General features: G+C 56.8%; 7 protein-coding genes across 7 annotated transcripts; 1 reads left to right on the top strand and 6 right to left on the bottom strand.

Annotated features, from left to right (window-relative positions):
• Positions 1 to 1,819: 1,819 nt before the first annotated feature.
• SPSK_05525 (cytochrome c oxidase subunit 5a) lies at positions 1,820 to 2,623 on the top strand (the record flags this gene model as incomplete). The annotated part of the gene is made up of 3 exons (XM_016732269.1): positions 1,820 to 1,989; positions 2,138 to 2,424; positions 2,502 to 2,623. The coding sequence occupies 3 exons, from the start codon at positions 1,820 to 1,822 to the stop codon at positions 2,621 to 2,623; spliced, it is 579 nt and encodes a 192-aa protein (XP_016583804.1).
• Positions 2,624 to 3,283: 660 nt separating this feature from the next.
• SPSK_04856 (uncharacterized protein) lies at positions 3,284 to 6,850 on the bottom strand (the record flags this gene model as incomplete). Its single annotated transcript, XM_016731618.1, has 1 exon — positions 3,284 to 6,850. One exon carries the CDS (start codon positions 6,848 to 6,850, stop codon positions 3,284 to 3,286), a length of 3,567 nt encoding a protein of 1,188 aa, XP_016583803.1.
• Positions 6,851 to 7,893: 1,043 nt separating this feature from the next.
• Positions 7,894 to 9,590, bottom strand: SPSK_05168 (histone-binding protein RBBP4; the record flags this gene model as incomplete). The annotated part of the gene is made up of 4 exons (XM_016731918.1): positions 7,894 to 9,136; positions 9,208 to 9,259; positions 9,391 to 9,450; positions 9,551 to 9,590. 4 exons carry the CDS (start codon positions 9,588 to 9,590, stop codon positions 7,894 to 7,896), a joined length of 1,395 nt encoding a protein of 464 aa, XP_016583802.1.
• Positions 9,591 to 10,425: 835 nt separating this feature from the next.
• Positions 10,426 to 14,904, bottom strand: SPSK_04815 (5'-3' exoribonuclease 1; the record flags this gene model as incomplete). The annotated part of the gene is made up of 1 exon (XM_016731578.1): positions 10,426 to 14,904. One exon carries the CDS (start codon positions 14,902 to 14,904, stop codon positions 10,426 to 10,428), a length of 4,479 nt encoding a protein of 1,492 aa, XP_016583801.1.
• Positions 14,905 to 15,696: 792 nt separating this feature from the next.
• On the bottom strand, positions 15,697 to 16,023 carry SPSK_05712 (uncharacterized protein; the record flags this gene model as incomplete). The annotated part of the gene is made up of 1 exon (XM_016732452.1): positions 15,697 to 16,023. One exon carries the CDS (start codon positions 16,021 to 16,023, stop codon positions 15,697 to 15,699), a length of 327 nt encoding a protein of 108 aa, XP_016583800.1.
• Positions 16,024 to 16,066: 43 nt separating this feature from the next.
• On the bottom strand, positions 16,067 to 16,591 carry SPSK_05620 (uncharacterized protein; the record flags this gene model as incomplete). Its single annotated transcript, XM_016732362.1, has 2 exons — positions 16,067 to 16,364; positions 16,449 to 16,591. 2 exons carry the CDS (start codon positions 16,589 to 16,591, stop codon positions 16,067 to 16,069), a joined length of 441 nt encoding a protein of 146 aa, XP_016583799.1.
• A 519-nt stretch (positions 16,592 to 17,110) lies between these two features.
• SPSK_04916 (uncharacterized protein) lies at positions 17,111 to 20,113 on the bottom strand (the record flags this gene model as incomplete). Its single annotated transcript, XM_016731676.1, has 3 exons — positions 17,111 to 18,300; positions 18,360 to 19,203; positions 19,286 to 20,113. The coding sequence occupies 3 exons, from the start codon at positions 20,111 to 20,113 to the stop codon at positions 17,111 to 17,113; spliced, it is 2,862 nt and encodes a 953-aa protein (XP_016583798.1).
• Between the last annotated feature and the right edge of the window lie 653 nt (positions 20,114 to 20,766).

Raw genomic sequence — 20,766 nt, 5'->3', positions numbered from 1 at the left:
GGCGATCCAAAAGGGGAAAAGTCCGGTCAGGCCGCGGCGCACGCGGAGCGCAGGTAGTTGCGACCCTCGCCTTTTGGGGACACTGTGGAGCGCATGTCGCAACGAGGGAAGCGCGCATGTGAGGACAGCGAGCAATCTTAAAAATCAAACGGTGGGGAACAAATCTCATCAATACAAAGGGGGCATTGTCCCCTGCAACGAATAAGCATGCGACCAAAGCTGCCAGAGCACTCATTTGTGGTAAATAGGCGCGTCTTGGATTAGGGGAATTTATTCAAATCAAGCGCACCTTCCTACAAACGAGTATTCGCCATAGGGGCTGACAGAATAGATACGTTGGCGGAAAGAACAGGAAAACATTGGACACTCGGCACTGCAGCTCTGGTAACTGCAAGAACGACAGACACAAAGCATTGATTGGGTGTCGGTAGCAACGGCAGGTGCGGTGCAAGTAAACTGAACTAGCACCACAGCGCAAATTGCTTAGCACTCTTGGCCAATTAGACACCAGTGTCCGTGGCGTTATTCAGCCAACGCGGACGAGGCCACAGTTCTGCCGGATCTCACCGCCCTCGTCACAAGCAAAGACGCGAAAATGCTTCTGGTCTTACCAAGCCAAAATCATTAACCCCCTGGCTTTTGTGAGTGTCTAGGGCGCTGGAGCGCGGTTCGCGCATAGATAAAGGGAGACGGAAATCTTAGATAAGAACTCTCCCGGCAGATCGAATGGAAAGACCTGTAGTTGAGCAACTTCAGTGCTGTTGAAAACCAAATGTCCGTCCGCTGATTTGGGCATTCCCATTGTCTTCGACTTGTGGGATCTAAATGTTATTGAAACCACGGAGTATGGGCACGGTATTTCACGAGACGACGAGACGGGCCACACGTTGTGTTGTCGTTGAAAAGCTTCTGGACTCAAAACGCTGTCACGTGATACGAGTCGAATGCCCCAAAAGGGCATTTCAGTTGCCATATTGCGCCAGGCGGCCCGTCCTTTCTATCTGGCGGGAGCTTTGCACATGCGACAACACCTTGTTGGAGCTTTGTTGGGCAACGGCCAGACGATTCGGCTAGAAACGTCCGTACCTGAACCCGTGATTTCCATGCATCATATCCCCATTTGTATGTCGTATTACGTCGTAGCTTTCCGCAGCCACACAGGAAAGAACGCGGCACTGACATTGCTCTTTCCATGTTTGTCTTGTGAGCCTGCTGGAGCTTTCGGAAAAGGCAGTTTCACCTGTCGATTGGGAAACCGCGTCTGGTGATTGGGCCAGTTGCTGGGAAGCTTTGTCCTGATTTACCTAAAATTCTCTGCCTGAGGCGACAACACGTAGCGGTTTTGGGGGGAAGGCGCATGACTTTGGCGGGAAAACAACGGGGGGTTTGGCTGGTAGGAACGAGGAGGGGTGGGTTGCTTCCCAGTGGTAGCCACAGCCTGGGTGCAATCCCTAGCAGGCGACAAAGCCCGCAACGTTAGCTGGCAAGAGCTAACCGAGAGGGAAAAAAACATCATTCGATTCTCATTTTCTTCCCTCCCTTTCCGCTTCCTCTCGTCTCGCTCTCTCTGCCTCTTCTCTTCGAACGTCTGTTGAACTCGACAGCTCTGCGCCCACGGCCCTGTCCTTTGCGAAATCAAAAGCACCGTCTTTTCTTCCCCATCCAAATTCCGACGAGCGGCCCTGCGGCAACGCCAATTGATCGTGCGAAAATCTTTTTAACCGACGATTTTTCGTGTCTCGTCATACTTCCGGCATAAACCGCCACAGCTCTCCTCTCCACCACCACCACCACCACCACCTACCATCCACACGCCGACATGTCTGCTTCCATCTTTCGTGCCGCCGCCCGCGGTTTCCGGGCACCCCTCGTCGCCCGCCCCGCTGCCATGACCACGCGCACTGCCTTTGTCCAGAAGGCCGCCTTCAGCGCCGGTGCCCGCCTCCGGTCTGAGCACCAGGAGGAGACCTTTGAGGAGTTCACCGCCAGGTACGCGCCATGCAATATGCCGATTTGAGGAGGACGATGGGTTATTGGCCGAATTGGGTCCCATTGGCCGTGTGGGCGAAGCGGACGGGACGTGCGCAATCGGAGCAGCGGAAGCGGCCTGGTCGTCGGGGCCGCATTTTTGCTATAGGCAGCTCCGTGGCCGCGCTGCACAGCTCCGATTAGACGTCTCCGCTTGCTCGATTTACTATCCCGACGGCTTCTTGGGCCAATTGAGTCGCAAACTGAAGCTGACATCGAATGTTTGGTCTAGATATGAGAAGGAGTTTGACTCTGTCCAGGACGTCTTCGAGCTCCAGCGCAACCTGAACAACGCCTTCGCCTACGACCTGGTCCCGTCACCGTCTGTGCTGATTGCTGCGTTAAAAGCCGCCCGGAGAGTCAACGACTACCCGACCGCCGTCCGCGTTTTCGAGGGTATGTAACAACATGTGGTGTTCACATAGCAGTAGTCGCCCATTTGTTGTTCCTATGTACTAACGCACTTGTCTTAGGCATCAAGGCCAAGGTCGAGAACAAGGGCCAGTACCAGCAGTACCTTGAGGAGCTCAAGCCCTTGAAGGAGGAGCTCGGCATTGTCCTGAAGGAGGAGCTGTACCCCGAGGAGTCCGCCTAAGTTGTTGACCAGGCTGCAATTTTAAGAGGGGTTTGCCGCAATGCGTGTTGTCCAGGAACTCGAAGGGCATGACCAAAGAGAGGACCGCTGGCCTCGCAGGAGAGCGAGCTGGTTCCCTCCCCCCATGAGCGGCAATGGTGAACGGTTAATTGATGTTGTAGGAAGGTCATGAAGCAACGAAGCGAAAGAAGAGGAAGAACGAGCGCAACATCACAAGACGACGCGTGCAAAGATGGAAAAAAAGATCTATAAAACCGCACAAAAACTCCTGTATATTTTCCCAAACACTAGATTTTTTCACCTCAATTTTTGTCGTTCCATTTTCCTTTGATTTTTCATTGGAACTGGTGTAGTAGCTGAACTGGTTTACATTTTTATTCTTTTCTCGTAAGGCGTGCTTTGATTATTATACGTTGAAATGGCTGAAATTATCTGCTTGTAGCATTATTAGGTGTGCTTGAGAACATGTAGGACAAATGGCAAAGAGCTGCTTTTGAAAAACAAACATACGAAGACAGTGCAACGGCCAATATCGACACATGATTGAGAAATGACAAGACAAAACGCAAACGAGAACAAGCTGCATACTCCTAATCTCCACCACAAAGTTCTCACGAGGTCTATTTCGTGCTCTTCTTTCTCATATCACGCCAAACCTGATTAGAGCTCAATCGCAAACACTTCGCCCTGCAGCACAGCCGCAAGCTGTGACTGGAGTTCTTCGGCTTCCTTCACGAGGTCAGACAGACGCACGCTCGCCGTGCTGGCAGTGTCCGGATCGTCGGAGCGGAGAGTTTTTCTGGCTTTTTCGGCGGCGGCAAGGCAGTCATTGACCTGGCGTACGAGCCGGACAACGTCTCCAATGCTGCCAAATTCGGGCGCAAGAACGTCTTCTGCATTGGGGACAGGCGTGCTTGGAAGATGGTCGTCACCAGCATCGTCGTTATTGTCAACGTCGCTCTCAATGTCGTGGCCGTCTTCCGTACCGAAGTCGCTGCCGGCCGGGGCACCGCCAAAAATCGGGTTGCCTGCCGCCATGGCCGCGGCCATGAATGCGTCCCAGTGCTGCAGCTCTTCCTCTTCGTATACCATGTCGGCCTGTGCCAGCAGCGCGGCGTCGACCTCACCTTGCTCGTTCAGCGCCCAGCGGATGCAGGAGCGGACCAGTCTCTGGTGGCGTCTCGATAGGTTCTGGGACGTGTCGGGCAGAGGGATAGCAGCGGACGACGACGACGACGACGGTGGTGGTGGTGCCAAGGGCGTACTGGGCGCCCTTGTACCATGCAAGGCTGGCTTGTGGCTGCTGCTTGAGGGGCTTCCACTACCATCGCCGCTCTGATACCTGTCGACGTTATCCTCGTCTTGATCGCTGTCAGAATCCCCGTCCATCATGTCCTCGTCACAGTCGGAACCGATATCATAGCCCTCTTCGTTATCTGCATCATTACCGTCGTCATCGTCATCGCCATCGCCATCGTCGTTTGCTGGATCGTCAGGCTGGGTATATGAAACATCGTCGATGTTGTTATTGACATTGTTGTTGTTGTTGTTGCTGCTGCTGGCACGTTGGTCGTTGTCGCCCCTCTGAGTCCACGCTTGCCGCCACAGGCGCTGTTGATGGTTTTCCCACCAGACATCGAGCTTCTCCTGTAAGGTCAGTGTACTCCAGCGGCTCTTGAGCGAGAGATATGGTTGCCAATCCTCCTCGTCCACGACGACGTTGCCGCATCGGTCATCCATCCGACGCCTAGACGTAGGGTACCGGTAGTTTTCGAATTGTTTGTTGACCAGTGCCACTACAGACCGCATCTCGTAGACAGAAGCCACTGCCAACGTTCCCATGTTCTCCTTGTCATTGTCGCCGTCGTCGCCGCTGTCAATCTGGCCAACGATATTGTCCTCTTCGCTGTCGGAAATGTACAGCTCTTCGACCGACGGAATTAGGTTCTCGCCTGTAGTGAAGTCGCGATTGCCCCAAACGCCCATGTACGGCACGTGATTGGTCAAGTCAACGTGCTCATCCGGGTTGGCGCGCATGCGGCGCGCCGCTTCCAGCGGCACCAACTCGTCTGGCCGAAGCAGATGTTGTGTGCCCGTACCCCAGCCCTCGAGGTGGCCAATGCCCATCTCCCAGGCTGGAACTAACCGTAAGACGTCGTCGACAGTCGTATTTTTGTCCTCAGCAGTCTCTGGTAAGCGTCCTTGATCAAAGTCGATGAATTCGTCAAAGTTGAAGTCAAAGTTGAAGTCAAATTTGAAGTCAAAGTTCGCCAGGTCGGAGAAGCCCTCGATGGAGTTTAAGAAATTCCCAAAAGTTTCCGCATTCTCCGCCGTTGCCATCGAACTGAGAATCTGAGCAGCATTGTGATCAACAGCGTCCATGGCGGGCGGTGCGTAGTCGTACCGGACCTTGAGTTCGATCACATCTCGAAAACTCCGAAATGCCTTGCCGCGTAGAAAGTTCCACAAGACGTCAAAGCCGCCGCGTTGGCCGAGGAGCGTCTCAACAAGAGCATGCCCTGGCAACTCCAGTTGCTGCCACAGGATGGATTCAACATTTGTAGCGGCGGATGTTTCGTTGTGCACGTCGTTCATGTCAACGCCAGCCGGAACGCCAAAGGTCCCAGAAGCTTCTAGAATCGGCTCGGGTACAATCTGTTCTTCTTCGACGTCAGTCGTGTCAGGGAGTGAAATGTCGGGGCCGAAGAGTGGATCGTGAAAGTACAAGACGAGCTTGACATGGAACATATGGATAGTGAGGAGGTCCGCGTTGGAAAAGAGTTCCTCGTCCTGGAGCATATTCATCCGGTCTTGGTTTGTCGGGATATCCATAAGTAGCCACATCTTCTTCAAGGCAGCTGTCGCAGTAGACGGTGGCAGGCGGTGACCGGCACGGGCAAGTGAAGCCACAATGTCGCGGACCTTGCGCTCACGGCTGACTAGCATGTTGACGTAGCGGAGCGTCGGGGCGCGCGAATGCTGTCTATTATCATCGGCGTGGAAGGGCAGGGGAATGGTAGCTTTGGGGAAAAGCCAAAAGGGGAAGATGCGGACAGTCTCAGCCGATGCAAACTGACGGGCCATGCGCATCACGTTGCCTTCCAACTCGTTGTCGAATGTGGCTTTGAAAACTCGGCTGACGCGATATAGAGTGAGAATGTCACTCAGATCCAGGAATGTACACACGTTGAGAACGATGTCGAGGCATGAAGAGATGGAGCTCATCAGGTCGAATTTGATGCTGGCTGCCACTGGCTGAGGTGAACTGGGGAGGTCTTGGTGGTTCGTCGTGGGAGTAGGAGCGGCCTGCGCACTGGAGCTGCGAGCACCGAGCGAAAGGGGGTGGAACTGCACGGCACCGTCGTAACTTTCGTCGTTCTGCTTGGGAGGGTGACCAAGTGTCACGGCTCTGGAGAGAAGACGCCGCTTGGGAGCCGGCGGTGTTGACTGTAGCTGCTCGTCCATGGGTCGCTTTTCTCCAAGTAGGCGCCGGAGACGCAGCTGAAGAGGCTGTATTGGCTGTGCTGGCAACATCTGCAGGCCACTTTTTGCATTCCCATGGGCCACTCCGTCTGAAGCACTCTCAAAGAGCTTGAAGTACTTGGTCCAGGAAAGAACCGTTCCCGGCTCGCAGGTCGTAAACGGGCGAGGCTGCTGGCTGTCTCCAAATCGGACATCGGGTAGGCTCTGCGTGAAGACGACAGCAGACACATTGCTGTTGAGCGAACTGTTTGGCAAGTCATGAGGAAACGTGGAAGGGATCGTGTGGATGCCTGACCATGTTCTGTCCAGTTCGTGATAGCCATGGTTCTTGTCCTTGCCAGGGGCATCGGCGTGGAGCCTGTGCCAGTCTTGGAAAAGCATGTTTCGTTCGTGGAGGACATCTGTAATCTGTTTGGTTGTGTAGCGACCGCGGCCAATGTCTCGTCGGATGCGGCGGTTGGCACGCTGTGCGGCGCGATTGATGGCCTGTTGGACCTTGGTAAAACGCCCTCGTGCAGCGACTGGGGCATCCGTTGTAGCTGGCATTGGTGCAGACTGCGCAGTGGTGGCAGATACAAAGCTGCTGCTGGTGGCCGCCGATCCGAACGACTGAGGAAATGGTGCTGGTGTCGGCAGAAGTGCGGACGAGTCTCCTGGCAAATTCTGGATTGCCGCCGCGATGTCTTGCAAGTCGAGAGGCAACGCTCGTTTCTTGCCCTTGGAGGCTGGCGAAGGGACATCCATGATTGCTATAGCATGCACAGAGAGACGATGGGGAAAATGGAAGAAGCTGTTGGTAAAGACGAAAGATGTTGAGGGACAAAAGTGTGGAAAGTCCGGGTCAAAATAAAATATAAGAAACAAGACGCAAGTAGAGGGTGGATTGTTGATGTAAAAAGATCAAGACGAGGTCTGCAGAAAGAATTCGAAGACTCTCATTTTGACAGGAAAGGAAGAAAGCATCAATGAGCAATTCTCTGTTAGGAACCATTGCGGTGCGAGGTCGGTCGAATGCACCAAAACATGGAAGCTGTTCAGAAGTCAATGTTACCTCGTCAATAGAGCATCGAGGCCTCGATGCGAACAATAGCAACAAGCTGCAGGAAAATGCACGCGCTAAGACCGGGTAAAAGTGGAACAATAGCAATAAGTTCGACCTGCCTTGCTGTGCACACAGTGAGGTCGAAGCCATTGGAGGAGGGCCCATAGAAACAGCGTTACACAAGACGTGGGAGATGAAGCAGGAAATCAACGAAAGCATCTCACAACCAGGTTGATGTGTTTGGGCTGGGAGAAGCTGCCCACCTTGCAGCCTGTTGGTAGGACGTCGAATGAATAGAGACAATAGAACCACCGTACACGAAACGACGAGAATCAAGGTGGAAAGAACTTTTGTATTTAGCATTGCCTCCATGCCGCCAAAAGGAAAGACACTGGCCCTTCTTTTAGCATTTCTTTGGACGGCATGTACATGTCGACCAGCCAGGACTAGGCCTTTGCTCCCTCGTCCTCCCTTCCGTCTCATCCCGAAGCCCCAAAGACGCCGTTTGTAAACAGTAAATAATGATCATAGAAATTGTAGATGGAAACACCAGACAGATATCCTGTCAAGATACAATAAAAAAAGTGGAAATCAAGCAAATACGAAACACAAAAGAACGGGAGAACGAACAGGCTCGTTTCGCAAAATTTCGTCGATCGAAAGGTCACGGCGAGGGTGAAAGCAGACCCGTCGACATCAGGTCGGCTGGCAGATCGCTGAAATTTGACAGGCGAGTGACTCGTCTCTAGCGGTCCATCTCATCCACGGGCAGGTCCGCGTCGTCGCGGCCGACAATCGAGTCGGCAACCTTCCAGATCTGCAGTAGGTTGTCCTCGGCGGCGCTGCAGACCAGCCACGAGTCGGCCGGGTTGGGATTCCAGCTGAAGTCGGCAAGGTGGTTCGTGTGGCCGCCGTGCATGAACAGCAGCTCCGGGGGACCGTCCTCCTGATCGTCAGGCAGCTGCTCCTCACCGACGCGGCTGAGGTCCCAGAAGATGATGCGGCGGTCGTACGAGCCGCTACCCAGAATGGCAGCCTCGTGCGGGTGCCACGCCAGCGACGTGACGGCGTCGTTGTGGCCCTCGAGGGTGTGCACCTTCTCGCGCACGTTGCGCAGATCCCACAGGCCGATCGTCTTGTCCGCCGACGCCGTGGCCACAATGTACTCGCTGGTCGGGTTGAAGGCGAGCGCGTTGATCGCGTCCGTGTGCCCGTCGCGTGCCACCAGAGCCGCCTTATCGCTCGTCGCCTGCCGAATGTCGACCACCTGCAGGGTCATGTCGTCCGACACACTGCCCAGGAAGCTCTTGCTGATTGGGTGGTACTGCACGTCGTTGACAATGTTCTTGTGGTGGGTGAAGCGCCGTGCGGGCTTGATGGTCTTGCTGCCGGCCGTGGCCTGCTTGAGGTCCCAGAGGCACACAGTGGTGTCCTCGCTGCCGGACGCCAGGCAGCCGGCCTCGTGTGGGTTCCACGCCAGGCCAAAGCCCTCCTGCTTGTGGCCTACCAGCTCAAACTGCGGGTTCACGGTGCCCGAGGGCGTCAAGCTGTGCTTGGTGCGGTCGAAGATGAGGACGCGGCCGTCGACGCAGAGCGTCGCCAGAATGTCTGGGTTCTGCGGCTGGTAGCGCGCCTTGTTGACCTCCTGCGGGTGGTCGATGCGCTGGACAATGTTGAAGCTGATGGACGGTGCCGCACCGTTGCTGCCGCCTGCGCCGTTGCTGCCGCTGCCGCTACCGCTGCCGCTGTTGGCTCCGCTGGAGCCCTTGTTGCCGTAGCCGCCAATCTCGCCGCGCTCCTCGTCATAGTCGTTCACGTTTGGCTCGCTCAGCATCGGGATCGAGACCTCAGCGATCTGCAGGTAGTTGGGCAGGTCCTCGGACGTGTGCGTGCCGAGCAGCAACCGGTAGACACGCGACTTCTTCTCCTCGAGCACCTTGACGTCGGGAAACCACTGTGTCGTCAGAGTCGGCCATGGTAGAGCATTGCTGGAGTCGGGTTAGATGTGGTGAGATTAGCTGGGCGGGGGAGGGGGGGAGATAATTTCGCAACAACCTACCTCAGGATCATGTCGTAAAGGAATGGACTGTTCTTCTTCCACGTCTTGTACTCTGCAAAAGCACGCCTCGTTAGTCCAGGCCGCCGTAATCCTCGCACCTCATATCCTCAGCTTTCCCTCAACCTCTCTCCGCCCCACGCAGATTGCAATTTTCTCCCCATTGCTTCGTGAGCCTCGACATACCTTCGTTGATCACCCGCTGCTCCTGATCAATGCTGATGCCCTCATCGTTCTGCATGTCCACTATGAGTGCGAAACAACTGTTAGCATCGTATTTTCCTCTACCACCGTCCGTTTGTAAAAGAAAGAGACAATAACGCCCTTCTTTTCCACAGCAACTCACCATCCACGTCGTCTGAGACCTGTGCGCCTTGGGGGCCCATGATTGGTTTCTTGGGGTGATAGAAAGGCTGGTAAGTCGGTTGCAGACAGGGAGAGGCAGAATGTCGTTTGCCAAGGTTGCAAATATGATGAATGCCAGATCGACCGTGTCGAGGAGTTGGGCAAGATCTTGAGATTCGGTCAGGGGAAGGTTGGTGAAGCGAATTGGTAGGGAAAGAGCGAACACAAGAAGGCAAGCTGAGAGGGAGGGGGGGACAGCAAAGGAAAACACGCCAAAAAAGCTTAGGTAGGGAAACCGCGACTGACCCTCAGATGAACCCGCGCTCGGCGCCAAAACCTCTCCCAGCCGGGGGTTGCTCCTTCTCACGTTAAAAGTCGCGTAAAGTGCACAACGGGCGGTGAAGGGCGGCAGAACCCGTACATACAAGTACACAAGCTGCTTCACACGGTGATATGACATACAGCTCAAGCTCTCGCAGCACAGCTCCTGATTGGCTGTTTCTACGACAATCGACATTCACAAAGTATTACGTCGTACTTTGCCTCAGTTGTCCTTGTCAAAACACGTTCTCCACCGTCGATGCTGCTTTCATGATCGGCTCGCCATTTTCCTATGTGTTACTATATTTGTACATAAAATCCATGAGACAATATTTGAGCATAAACCCAAAAAGGAGCCGGTAGATTGCTCCCTCCATTTCATCATGAATATCCACATGACCCCAGCGCTTTTGTTCCGGTATAATGCGAAAAAGACACAATGGTAGGAAAACAAAACAGAGGCCGAAATGTGAAAGATCAAACAACCAATTGCATACAACACCCAGACGGGGTTCGTCCCGCGTTGGTCTGCCCAGTTGGCGATGTGAGAGCGTTTTACGCCGCTGACGGAGCAGGAGCAGCGGCATTGGAACTGTTGCCGCCGCCGTTCTTGGTTGGCTGCTGGCCCGCGTTGTTGCCGCCACGGCCGCCGGCGGCATTGCCGCGGCCACCACGACCACGACCACGGCCACGACCCCGGCCTCCACGATGGGCCTCGAGGTTGGCCGGCGGCGGCACGGCGTTGAACGACTGCGCTGCAGCCACCGCAGCCGCGCCTTGCTGCTGGCCGTCGCCGTTGCCGTGGCTAGTGCCACCACGGCCACCACGGCCGCCCCGACCGCCGCGGCCACCGCGGCCGTTGGCCTGCTGCTGTTGTGGCTGCTGTGCCTGTCCTTGTCCCTGTCCACCCGGCCGGTACACAAGGCTGCTATGTTCGAGGGCCGTGCCGGGGCGCGGTCCCGGGCGCGACTGCTGCTGTTGGCCGCCATTGCCGCGCCCACGGCCATTGTTACTGCCGTTCAGAGCGCCGCGAAACGACCCGCGCAGAGGGGCAGGCGGTGCTGCATCACGGTACTGCCGGAAACCCTGGCCGTTCGGGCCATTCTGCTGACCACCACTGCCACCCGAGCCGGTCGTCGGTGTCGTCAGCGTCGTCAGCGAGGCATTCGGCTTGCGCTCAATGGCCGCGCGCGAGCCGGCGACGACCTGGCGGTTAGACAGGTTGAGAACCGACGATGCCGTCACCATCTGGCCACGGAACGGCGGGCAACGCTCGCCGAGCGTGGTGCCGCTCATAAACGTTGTATCAAACACAACGTCCAGCAGTTTTGTGGTGGGCGTGCGGCTGATGCCCACTACGGTACCGCGCAGGGCAATGGGCACCTTGCCCGAGTCCTGCACGTAGACGACGCGGTCGCCGAGCGCAAAGTTCTGGTTGCCCAGCCGCTGCTCGGCGTCGGCGGGCTTCAGCACCGCGTTGCGAGGCACGTTCTTGATAGGCTTCGTCTCGGTGGGGGCTGTAGCGGCAGATGAGTTGTCGGCAGCCGCGGCGATCTGGCCCACAATGTCCGAGTCGAGCTGCTCGGCATCCAGCGGGACGCGCTCGAGCTTGCTCGTCTCCTGCGTCTTGAGCCACGCGCCAATCTCCTTGACGCGCTTTGATGCTAGCGCCTGGTCCGGCCAGATGTCCGTGTCCTTAATGTCGCGGTTCTGCGGCAGGTGCTTGAGGCCGGCGAAGAAGTCGGGGAACGCCACCATGTAGTTGGCAATGAGCTGGATGGCCGGGGTACTAAACTCCCAGCCAGTGCCCGACTTGCGCGAGAAGCCCAGCACCTTTTGCTTCTTGGCCTCAAACTTGAGGTTCAGGCCCAGGTTGACCTTGAGGTTTCCGACAGAAAACACGAAGAAGGACGACGTGATCTTACTCAGCGATAGCGGGTGCAGGTCCAGGGACTTGGCCACCGCGTACGACGGCGTGTAGCGGTGAGTGCGATCGGCGTGCGCAACAATGCCGTGCGCAAAGTCGTTCTCCTTGTCTTTGAGGACAGACACCATGACGTCCATGCGGTTGCCCTTGTGGCCGACCACGCCAAGAGGACGGCCGTAGGCGTAGTCGCCCAGGTAGAAAGCGTGCGATCCGACAGGGAACTCCTCGGAGATGGGCACGGCGGCGCGCTCAATGAAGCGCTCGTCCTCATTGACGACGGCATCGACAATCACCTGTGTGGCAAAGTCGGTCTCCATGGAGAGCACCTCGCCGTACTCCTTGATCGTGGCACCGTCGTCGGTCTTGATCAGGCCCTTGAGCATGTGCACGTGCACGAGCGACTCGACGGTGCCCGTCAGAATGGCCAGGCGCTTGCTGTAAAATTCCTCGATGCTGCGTGCCTTGGACGACCAGCGGTCGAGCTCACGGCCGCCGTGCGGTGTCTGCACCACGGCACCCTTGTCGTCGAGCGTGTAGCTGAAGAGCTCGTCCGACACGCGCACAACCTTGGCCTCCTGCAAGAACGGGTAGCCAACGTGGCAACGCTGGCCGAGTTTACGCTTGGCCGCCTCAATGTTGGTGCGCGCCTCCGAGTCGGACAGGGTGACGACCATGCTGGCGTTGCGGCTGTCCTGCTGGAACACGTTGACGGCGTGGAAGCCGAGGGACGCGTGGTAGGGCAGCGTGTGCAGACTGGGGAAGCCTGCGAGGGCCGACGCATTGAGCAGTGCGCCGTCTGTCAGATCGTGCAGGTACTCGAGACCCTCCGTGGGCGGCAGGTCAAAGATGTTCATGACGCAGCGGCAGTGCGTGACGTCCGGAAATATGCCCGTCAGCGGCGACAGGTAGACAAAGTCGGTGTCCGGCTGGAAGGCAAACTCAATGGGCACGCCAAACTCGTTGCGGGCCTTTTCTTCTTCCGAGAGAAGGTCGTTCTTGGGCGCCATGGCGTCCAGCAATCGGCGCTCGTCGATAAAGGGAATCTTGACGACGGCCTCCCACTCCATCTTCTTGCCGTTCATGTCGAGCTCAAAGTCGCGCGGGTAGAAATCGATGATGGGCGAGTTCTCGTCTGTCATCAGGCCCCAGTAGACTGTGGGCACAATGCTCTTGCTGCGGTCCGGCAGCACGCCCATGAGCTGCTCAAAGGGGCGGAAGGGCTGGCCGAGCTTGAAGTTGAGGTCGGCGCCCAGGCCCTTGATAACGTCGGAAATCAGGGGCGAGTAGTGGTATTGGTAGAACCACGGCCACGAGGCAATGCCTCGGTAGTAGTAGAACAGGACCCATTGCAGGCCTTGGACGTAGTTTTCGCAGATCTTGCGAACCTCGCTGCTCAGCTCGGCGTCGGACCAGTGAAACTTGTCCTTGTAGTAGGCGTCTTTCCACTGCTGGAATTTGAGCATGTACAGCTTGTCGAGAGCCTCCTGGCTCTCGCCGGCAAAGACGTCGACGACGTCAGCCGTGTCGTATTTCTTCATGACACGGAAGAGGGCCAGCTGCGCCTCTTCCTCTTCCTCATCGTCCTCGTTCTGTCCATTTTTATTGGACACACGGTCGGCGGGGAAAGAGAGGACCAAGCGGCGGTTGCCCTCGCCATCCTCGTCGGTCCGCCAGTCAATTCTCAGACTGTCGGCCAGGTCCTGGACGAACTTGCGGTCGTCCGCCTTGAGATCGGCGCCTAGATCCAGTGGCGTTGCTGTCGGCTTGCTGACAAACTTACGGATCTTGGACTTCCAGAGCTCCTTCTGGAAGTTGGACAGCTGGATCTTGCCCTTGTTGGCGGCAGCGGCGGCGGCGGCGGCTGACTGCGGGGTGGGCGTGGGGGCAAAGCTGTTGGTGTTGCTGCTGTTCGGCGTCCCGTTGGTGCTGCTGCCGTGGTTGCGGCCGCCGCGCTTCTTCTTGTCGACGGCGATGGTGAGTCCCTCGCCCGCCGGCGCGTGACTCATCAGCTTCGCCTGGTACCACTTCTCGCCCTCGATCTCGTGCTCGAAAAAGCGGAACTCCTCCTTGGAGAGCTCTGCGAGCAGCTTGCCGAGGCGCTCCACGTTGACGCTGCCGCCCTCGTTGATGTAGCCCTCGCACTGGGGCAGCACGCGCTTATATAATGTGAACATGGTTGCCAGAGCGCCCTCGTTGATGTGAAGACGCGGCAGATTGGGCAAAAAGTCGTTTCCGACAAAAAATGCCATGAGAATGAAGTCGTCAATGATGCGCTCCAAGTTGAAGGGGAACTTCATGAGCCCCTCAGTCTTGAGCTCCTGGAATTCGAGCTCGAGGTATTCGCGTACAATGCAGAGATGCATCAGGTAAAAGTTCTGGTGCTCCAGCTCCTTGGACTTGGTCTTGTTCTGGCGACCAAAGGTGACCTCCTCGCGCAGGAGGCAGAAGTGCGGGTCGTGGCTCAGCAGACCCAGCATGATCAGATCAGCGTCGAGGCCGTACAGACAGTGCCGCATGTTGTGGTTGTAGTCCTTTTGCGCCTTGGCGTTCCGGATGTACTCCATAATCTTGTGCTCGCCCTCGCCAGGGACGTCGTGGCCCGACAGCACGACCTTGCACTGCTGCCACTCCTTGTCCTCGCTGACTTTCTTGTTGACAAAGTACTTGAGCTGGGTGGACAGCTTGGCCATAAAGGCAGTGCCCGGGGTGATGCAGTTGCTGTCAAAGGGGTCTTCGGTAGGCATCTGCTGGCCCTCGGCAATGGCCTTTTTGCGCATGTTCTCGGCGTCGAGGGCCGTGCGGAAACGACGCGAGCGCTGCTGGTTCATCTTGGCGCGGGGTGCCACGCCGTCGATGGCCATGAAGAACATCTGCTTGGGCTTGATTTTGCCAAACAGGTGCTCTATGTAATTGAAGATGCGTATAAACATTTCTTCTTCGCTCAAGCGGGTCATCGCGTCGTCCGAGTCGCTGTGGGTGCAGTTGTGGATGATGCCGTTCATGTCGAGGTAGAGGCAGTCGAACTCGGGGATGCGGTTCTCGGCAATCAGCTGTGAGATGGCCGGATACCGCTCCGAGAGCCATCGGAAGAACTTGGGGACACCCATGATGTCTGAGTAGGTTGAAGGGGGGGAAACGGAGAAGGAAGACGGAGGGGACGGAGACAACTAAACAGTCGAGCCTCAGTCACAGATCTGCGCGTCGTCGGTTCTGCGTAAACGATGAAGGGCGGTCGCTGTGACCGTAGGGATAGATGCTGAAGCTAAGCAGCGAGGAAGGCGGAGAAAAGAGGTGGGGGGAAGAAGGCGGAAAGGAGGAAAGGGGAGGGGAGAAAGGAGAAAGGTAAAAAGTGAGGCTGGCGGTGGAAGTTTGTGATTGTATTTTGGCGATGCGCCGCAAACCAAGAAAAGGCAGATGCGTCAGACGGTGCAGCGCCAGCCACAGGCAGGCCCTGCGGCTCGCCCCTGCCGCCTGCTAGAGCAACAAGGCGCAGTAGTGGGGTTGGGCCGGTTCCGGAAAAACGAGGGGCCGTCCCAAACAGTAGGAGACAGGAGGTAGCCTTACGCCTGGAAGCTGCCACTGGACGCACTAATGTACAACATACAACCTGCGTTGTATTGGGCTTTGGAAGACGACGCGGGTTTAATGGGCGAGTCAACAGACCTTGGACGAAGTCGAAGTCGACACCAACGAAATACGTCGTAACGGGACACTCTGGAGACACGGAAACCGGTCCGATACGGTAGTACAGGCATATGGCACATTGAGAAAATGACGGACTCTCGCATTGGAGCAAAATGCGCGCATTTCTTGAAATTTAAAACAAACGACAAAGATACAACAAAGATGCAATTTCCACCGCTCACATGTGACATGACAGAAAGTTAGAGTAATCCAGACTATGCCGAACTCTCGGCCGCCTTGTCCTTCTTGCTTGCGCTGCCGCTGGCACCGACGGCCGGCAGCTCAAACGCCTTGCTCTCACCACCGGCCAGCGGCTGCCACAGCGGCGAACCGGCGCCGCCGCGCTGCGGAAGGAGCCAGCTGCTAATGCTTCCGTCGCCGCTGTACTGGTTCCACGAGAGCATGCCGACCCATGGTTGCACGTTGTAGTGCACGCGCAGGCGCACCTGCTCGGTCTCGGCGATCTTGCCGCTGGGGTGCGTGATCTGGTACTTGGGCTTCTGGTTCTTGAGGTGCAGAATGCCGCTGGAAGGGTTAGGCATGGCGTGATCCAAATACTAAGGGGTCGGACGGGAATGCCGAAACCTACCGGCTCGGGTCGATGGCCTTGCCCTCGGAGCTCTTGCGCAATTTGCGCATCGCGACGGGACCAATGTTGGCCAGGTGGTCGGAGCTGGGGCTCGTGATGATCTTGTCCCAGATGACAGCGGTGTTGGTGGCCTCGGTGGCGTTGGCGTGCTCGTCGCCCCATTCGGCCGTGACATAGACAAAGACCTGCTTCGTGTTCCAAGTGAAGAGCGACGACAGGTCGGCGTCCAGGTGGAAGCGCACGACGGCGTACTCCTCCTTCTTCTTGCTGTAGTAGTGCGGACGGCCGCGGACTCTGGGTGGCTGTCAGTGCGACGGTCCATCAAGGCAGCAAGCAACCAAGTAAATTGGGCCGTCGGGAAGCATGAAGCGCACTCACACTTGCAGACCGGCTGGCCGGACGGTCGCACTCGGTGTGCGCGCGTGCAGCAAATCTGTCACGGCAATCAGACAGGCGAGAACCGTCACAACTGTCGTGAAGAAGCCAAAGACATTCTGGAGGCGGACGAGGGAAGAATGCATCGTGACGAAGAGGATGGAGGGTGTCGAGTGATCGAGCGTGGTCGGAGGTGCCAAGGAGTATGGGAGGGGCAGGCAGCAATTATGTCTTTTATAGGTCGATGCGAATCGTCCGCAACCCGAGGTAAAATCGGCCGTTCGTTGTGTCGAGGCCGGCCTCTGTCGTTGTAGTTTGCTGGAGATGAAGTCGTGTCCTTCCAGAATCGTGTCGCCAAACGCAAGGAACACCTTTTGGTTTGCGCGCCGCGAGCCTGGACCCACTTTAATTCACAACGGCAGTAACATTGCCATATCAGGTTAGCGTGTATTTCTTAAGACTTGCGATAAACTCGCTTCAATACCAAATGCGTGTAATGAGAAATAGGTAAAACTCAGTGAACAAGACTACCGTGACTGCTAGCGGAATGGTAGGAAAACATCGAATCGTGAGGAAACAGAATGTAGAATAGGCTAGAAAATAAAAACCCCAAAAAAGTTCCGAAGCAGCGATGAGCTGTAATACCAAGCAAACTCTGTAAACATCTACGAACTCGGCGGCGCTGGATTGTTGGTTGCCGGAGGGTTTCTAGTTGCGTTGCCAGCGTCGTGGTTCGCACTACCGCCAGCTGCACCACCACCGGCAGCAGATCCGAGGGCCACACCGGCTGCATTGTTGCCGCGGAGGTTGATCTGGCCGATCCGCGACACGATGTTGCTACCCACGGCGTCGACAGCACCTCGTGGCGAAGTCAACGAAGGCCCCTGTGCCGCCGCCTCCTGGACACGGAACAGCTTGATAGCCGTGCTGTTCCACACGCCCACAACGGTGCCCTTGGCGACCTGCATTTCGCTGCTGAAGATGAAGCTCCACAGCATGGACTCGTACCAGCCCAGCGCCAGCGCCGACCACTCAAACGAGTGCACGCGGATCGTCGAGGGCTCGATACCCGCGAGGTGTACATCCTGGATGCGCTGCAACGTGTCCGGTGAAGGATAGTCGACGGCCAGTTCGTCCCGCGGGATCAGGGCCGATATCTGCTGCATCACGGCCAGGATCGTGTGCAGCGGCAGCTCAGGCAGCCAGCTCTCGAACCACTGGACCGTCGGCTCAAACCCGTGGCCGCTGCCTCCCAACCCGCCAGTACCACTTCCGCCGCCGCCCAGGCCATCGAGGCGCCCACTTCCGGCCAGGTTGTTATCGCTGCTACCGCCGTGCGCGGAGCCGCTTCCCAGGCTTGTGGTGCTATTTTGCCGTGAAAAGCTGAAAGGGCCGGCGCCCGCTGGCATCTTCCCGCGTGCCTTTTCCGACATACCGCGCACCTGGGTTGGCACGGCGTCTTCAACAGACATGGCCGGCGACGCGCGTGATGGGTTCTCGCAGGGACTGGACTGTGAGGGCGTGGGCCGGGGTTCGTCGTCATCGCTTTCGTCTTCGTCATCGTCACCGCCAATGGCAAATGCGTCATCTTCGGCCACGTCGCTTAGCGCCTGAGACGGTCGCGCGTGTTGCTGGCCGTGGTGGTGCGAAGTTGTTGGGCTCCGCAGGCTGTCTACGGAACTCCGTCTCGATCCGAGTTCCGCTGGCTCGTCACCAGTAGCGCCCGAGTCTTTGCGGCGCTGCATGCGGCGCTCAATCTCTTCCCGACCATTGTCGAGTGTGAGATTGCGAAGCGACTCGAAACGCTTCCGATTTCGGACAATGGTATATACAAGCTGGGGATTTTCTGGCCCTACTGTTAGTATCTTTCATATCCTACTACCCGCGTTGTTGGGACACTAGAAAAGTACATACTCGAATATTGGTGCTCAATGGTCGCATTCAGAGCCTCCAATAGAGAGCAGAGTAGATTGTGGTTGCTGTCGTTGGCCAGGAGGAACGACGGCGACGACATGGAGCTGAACAGTTGAATCAGGCGCGAGCTCGTCCGCGCGCTTAGGCCCTCGACATAGGCGGCAATGTTGTTAATGACAGCCAGGAGAGCTGGGTAGATGGCTGTCAGACGGCTCTGGCTCGCTGTGATGAGGCTGTAAATAGACTGGATGAGGAAGTCGGCATAGGTGCCGCGGAAGTTTTGGATGCGGATAGCCGGCGGGAGGGTGTCCTGGGTATCGAACATCTTGTTGAGGTTGATGCCAAAGTTCTTTTCGACGCTCATGGTCTGCAGCAAAAAGGCACACATGCGGACGACGCCCTGGCGTGTGCTGTCGTTCTTGCACTCGAGAGCGTAGAAGAGGATGAGGATCACAAAGTCGTGGGCTCGCTGCGTATCGATAATGAAGGACCGGAAGCGCTTATTGCACTGCGTGATCTCCCAGAACAGCATGATGATCTCGGGCGCAAACTTGACGGATGACTGTGTGCCGGGGATGTAGGATGTGGTGGCCTGCAGCGGCTGGTTGAGAATGCGGGTCATGCCGTCCACAATGAACTGGAAATCGGTCGGGCGGTGCAGGCGGCCGAGGAAGTGACGGTAGTAGTTCTTGGAGATGGAGCCGGTCACTGGGTCGGGTGGGATGGGATATAGGAGAACCACAAGGAGGAAGTGCAGGCTGTAGGTGACAAGGATCTGCTTTGGGTCCTTGAAGACGAGGTTGTTGTACGGCACACGCCAGCTCGCGGGGTTGTACTTGACAGTCTGAAAAGCAATTTAGTATAAAGGAAGAGAGCCAGATGGCAGGCAATACTAGCCCCCCTACAAAAGCAGGGAGAGGACGTACCGTATTCAGCAATGAGCACAGAACAGATAGTACAACCTGTTTGTCGGGACATGTGCAGATGTACGTCAGAGACCGTACACCATGGGCCGGCAAGGCACCTGCAGGCCGGTATAGGCTGGAGCTTGAGAGCGTCAACAGCAGGCGCAGAAGCTCGCAGCGGTTGCTCTCCGACTCCTTGGTTGTCGGCACCGTCGTGTTGCAACCGACACCGCTCTGCCAGATTGTGTAGCTGACGCGCGGCTTGCCCGGTGGCTGGCGTGCGACGGTGAAGCCGGAGAAGAAGAGCAGGTCGATCAGTGTGTCGATGAGCTCTTCGGCGAGCGGTTTGGCCTCTTCAAAGCCGTCCTGTGGTGCGGCCCTGTCGCTGCCATCGTCGCCGTTCTGGTCGGCAGTATCGGCTTCGTCAAAGAGCACCTCGCCGGCAGATGCAGCCGAGCGTGACCGTTTCCGCCGCACGGACCAAAAGAAACGCTCTTCCCAGGCCTGCAGCGACTCGCGCTCGTAGATGTAGGGCAGCACACGTGTCAGGACACGGACGCAGTTGAGAAGATCGCGCTCTGGGGCGATGTCCTGCTCTGGGAAGGACGGGTGGTGTCGTAATGAAAAGAGCCGCGATGTGACGGCAAGTAGCAGCGTTTCGAGGTTCTCGAGGGCGGAATCGCGGGTCCGGCGAATGTCGGCGGGCGAGAAGAGACTGAAGACATCCTCGGGCGACTCGGGCAGCTCCCAAAACGACGTCCAGTAGGGATCGTCGGCGCGGATGTTGCGTTCCTCCGAAAGACGGAAGATGCCTTTCTTGAAGACCAGCTTCGAATCGCTGGCGCCCATGGTGGCGGCAGGGAAGGGGGCTAAGGCGGTCAACAAGGATGCACCGAGTTGTCCAAGGCGAGTCGGGATGTGGTCGAAATGGGAGGCGTGTCGATGTGCGGTCCTTGTTTTGCACCCGATGCGGAGGATGTACCGTCGGTGGATGAACTGGAGGTGTGCAGTGCGGAGAGTGTTTTCAGAACACGACGAGAATGTCTTGCAGGACGGGCACCTGCCCAAGGTGGATGATTACACTTTGCCCGTTAGCTGCTTCCGCTTCGGGAACACTTCGCTACGTCACAGCTTTAGGAAGTCACTATCGGCCTAAAGGCACCAAGTTCAGCGACCTTGTTAGGCGTCCCAGAGTTCAACGGGCGCTGTAGACGGCATTGGGTCGCTATATTTTTGGCGGGACCCAGTGACACTACAATTCGCAGTGCCAGAGCTTAAACTCTCAACTGTAAATATTTCGTGCGAGATTATAACGCTCATAGACGCTGACATTAATCAAACCAACTCTACCTATTATACCTTTATTCATACATTGCACAGGCCCGCTTGTGTTACAAACCTTATTACCATGGGTATCGTCGTCTCCCATCACGGCGGAGTGGGTCTCGGCCTCCCTCCGTGGCATTATCGACGACAGCCAAACGCAGTTGTTTTTGCTTTTG

The sequence above is a fragment of the Sporothrix schenckii genome (assembly GCF_000961545.1).
Source record: "Sporothrix schenckii 1099-18 chromosome Unknown Cont49, whole genome shotgun sequence".
NCBI classification, from domain to species: Eukaryota; Fungi; Ascomycota; class Sordariomycetes; order Ophiostomatales; family Ophiostomataceae; genus Sporothrix; species Sporothrix schenckii.
This window is presented reverse-complemented; position numbering and strand designations above follow the sequence as displayed.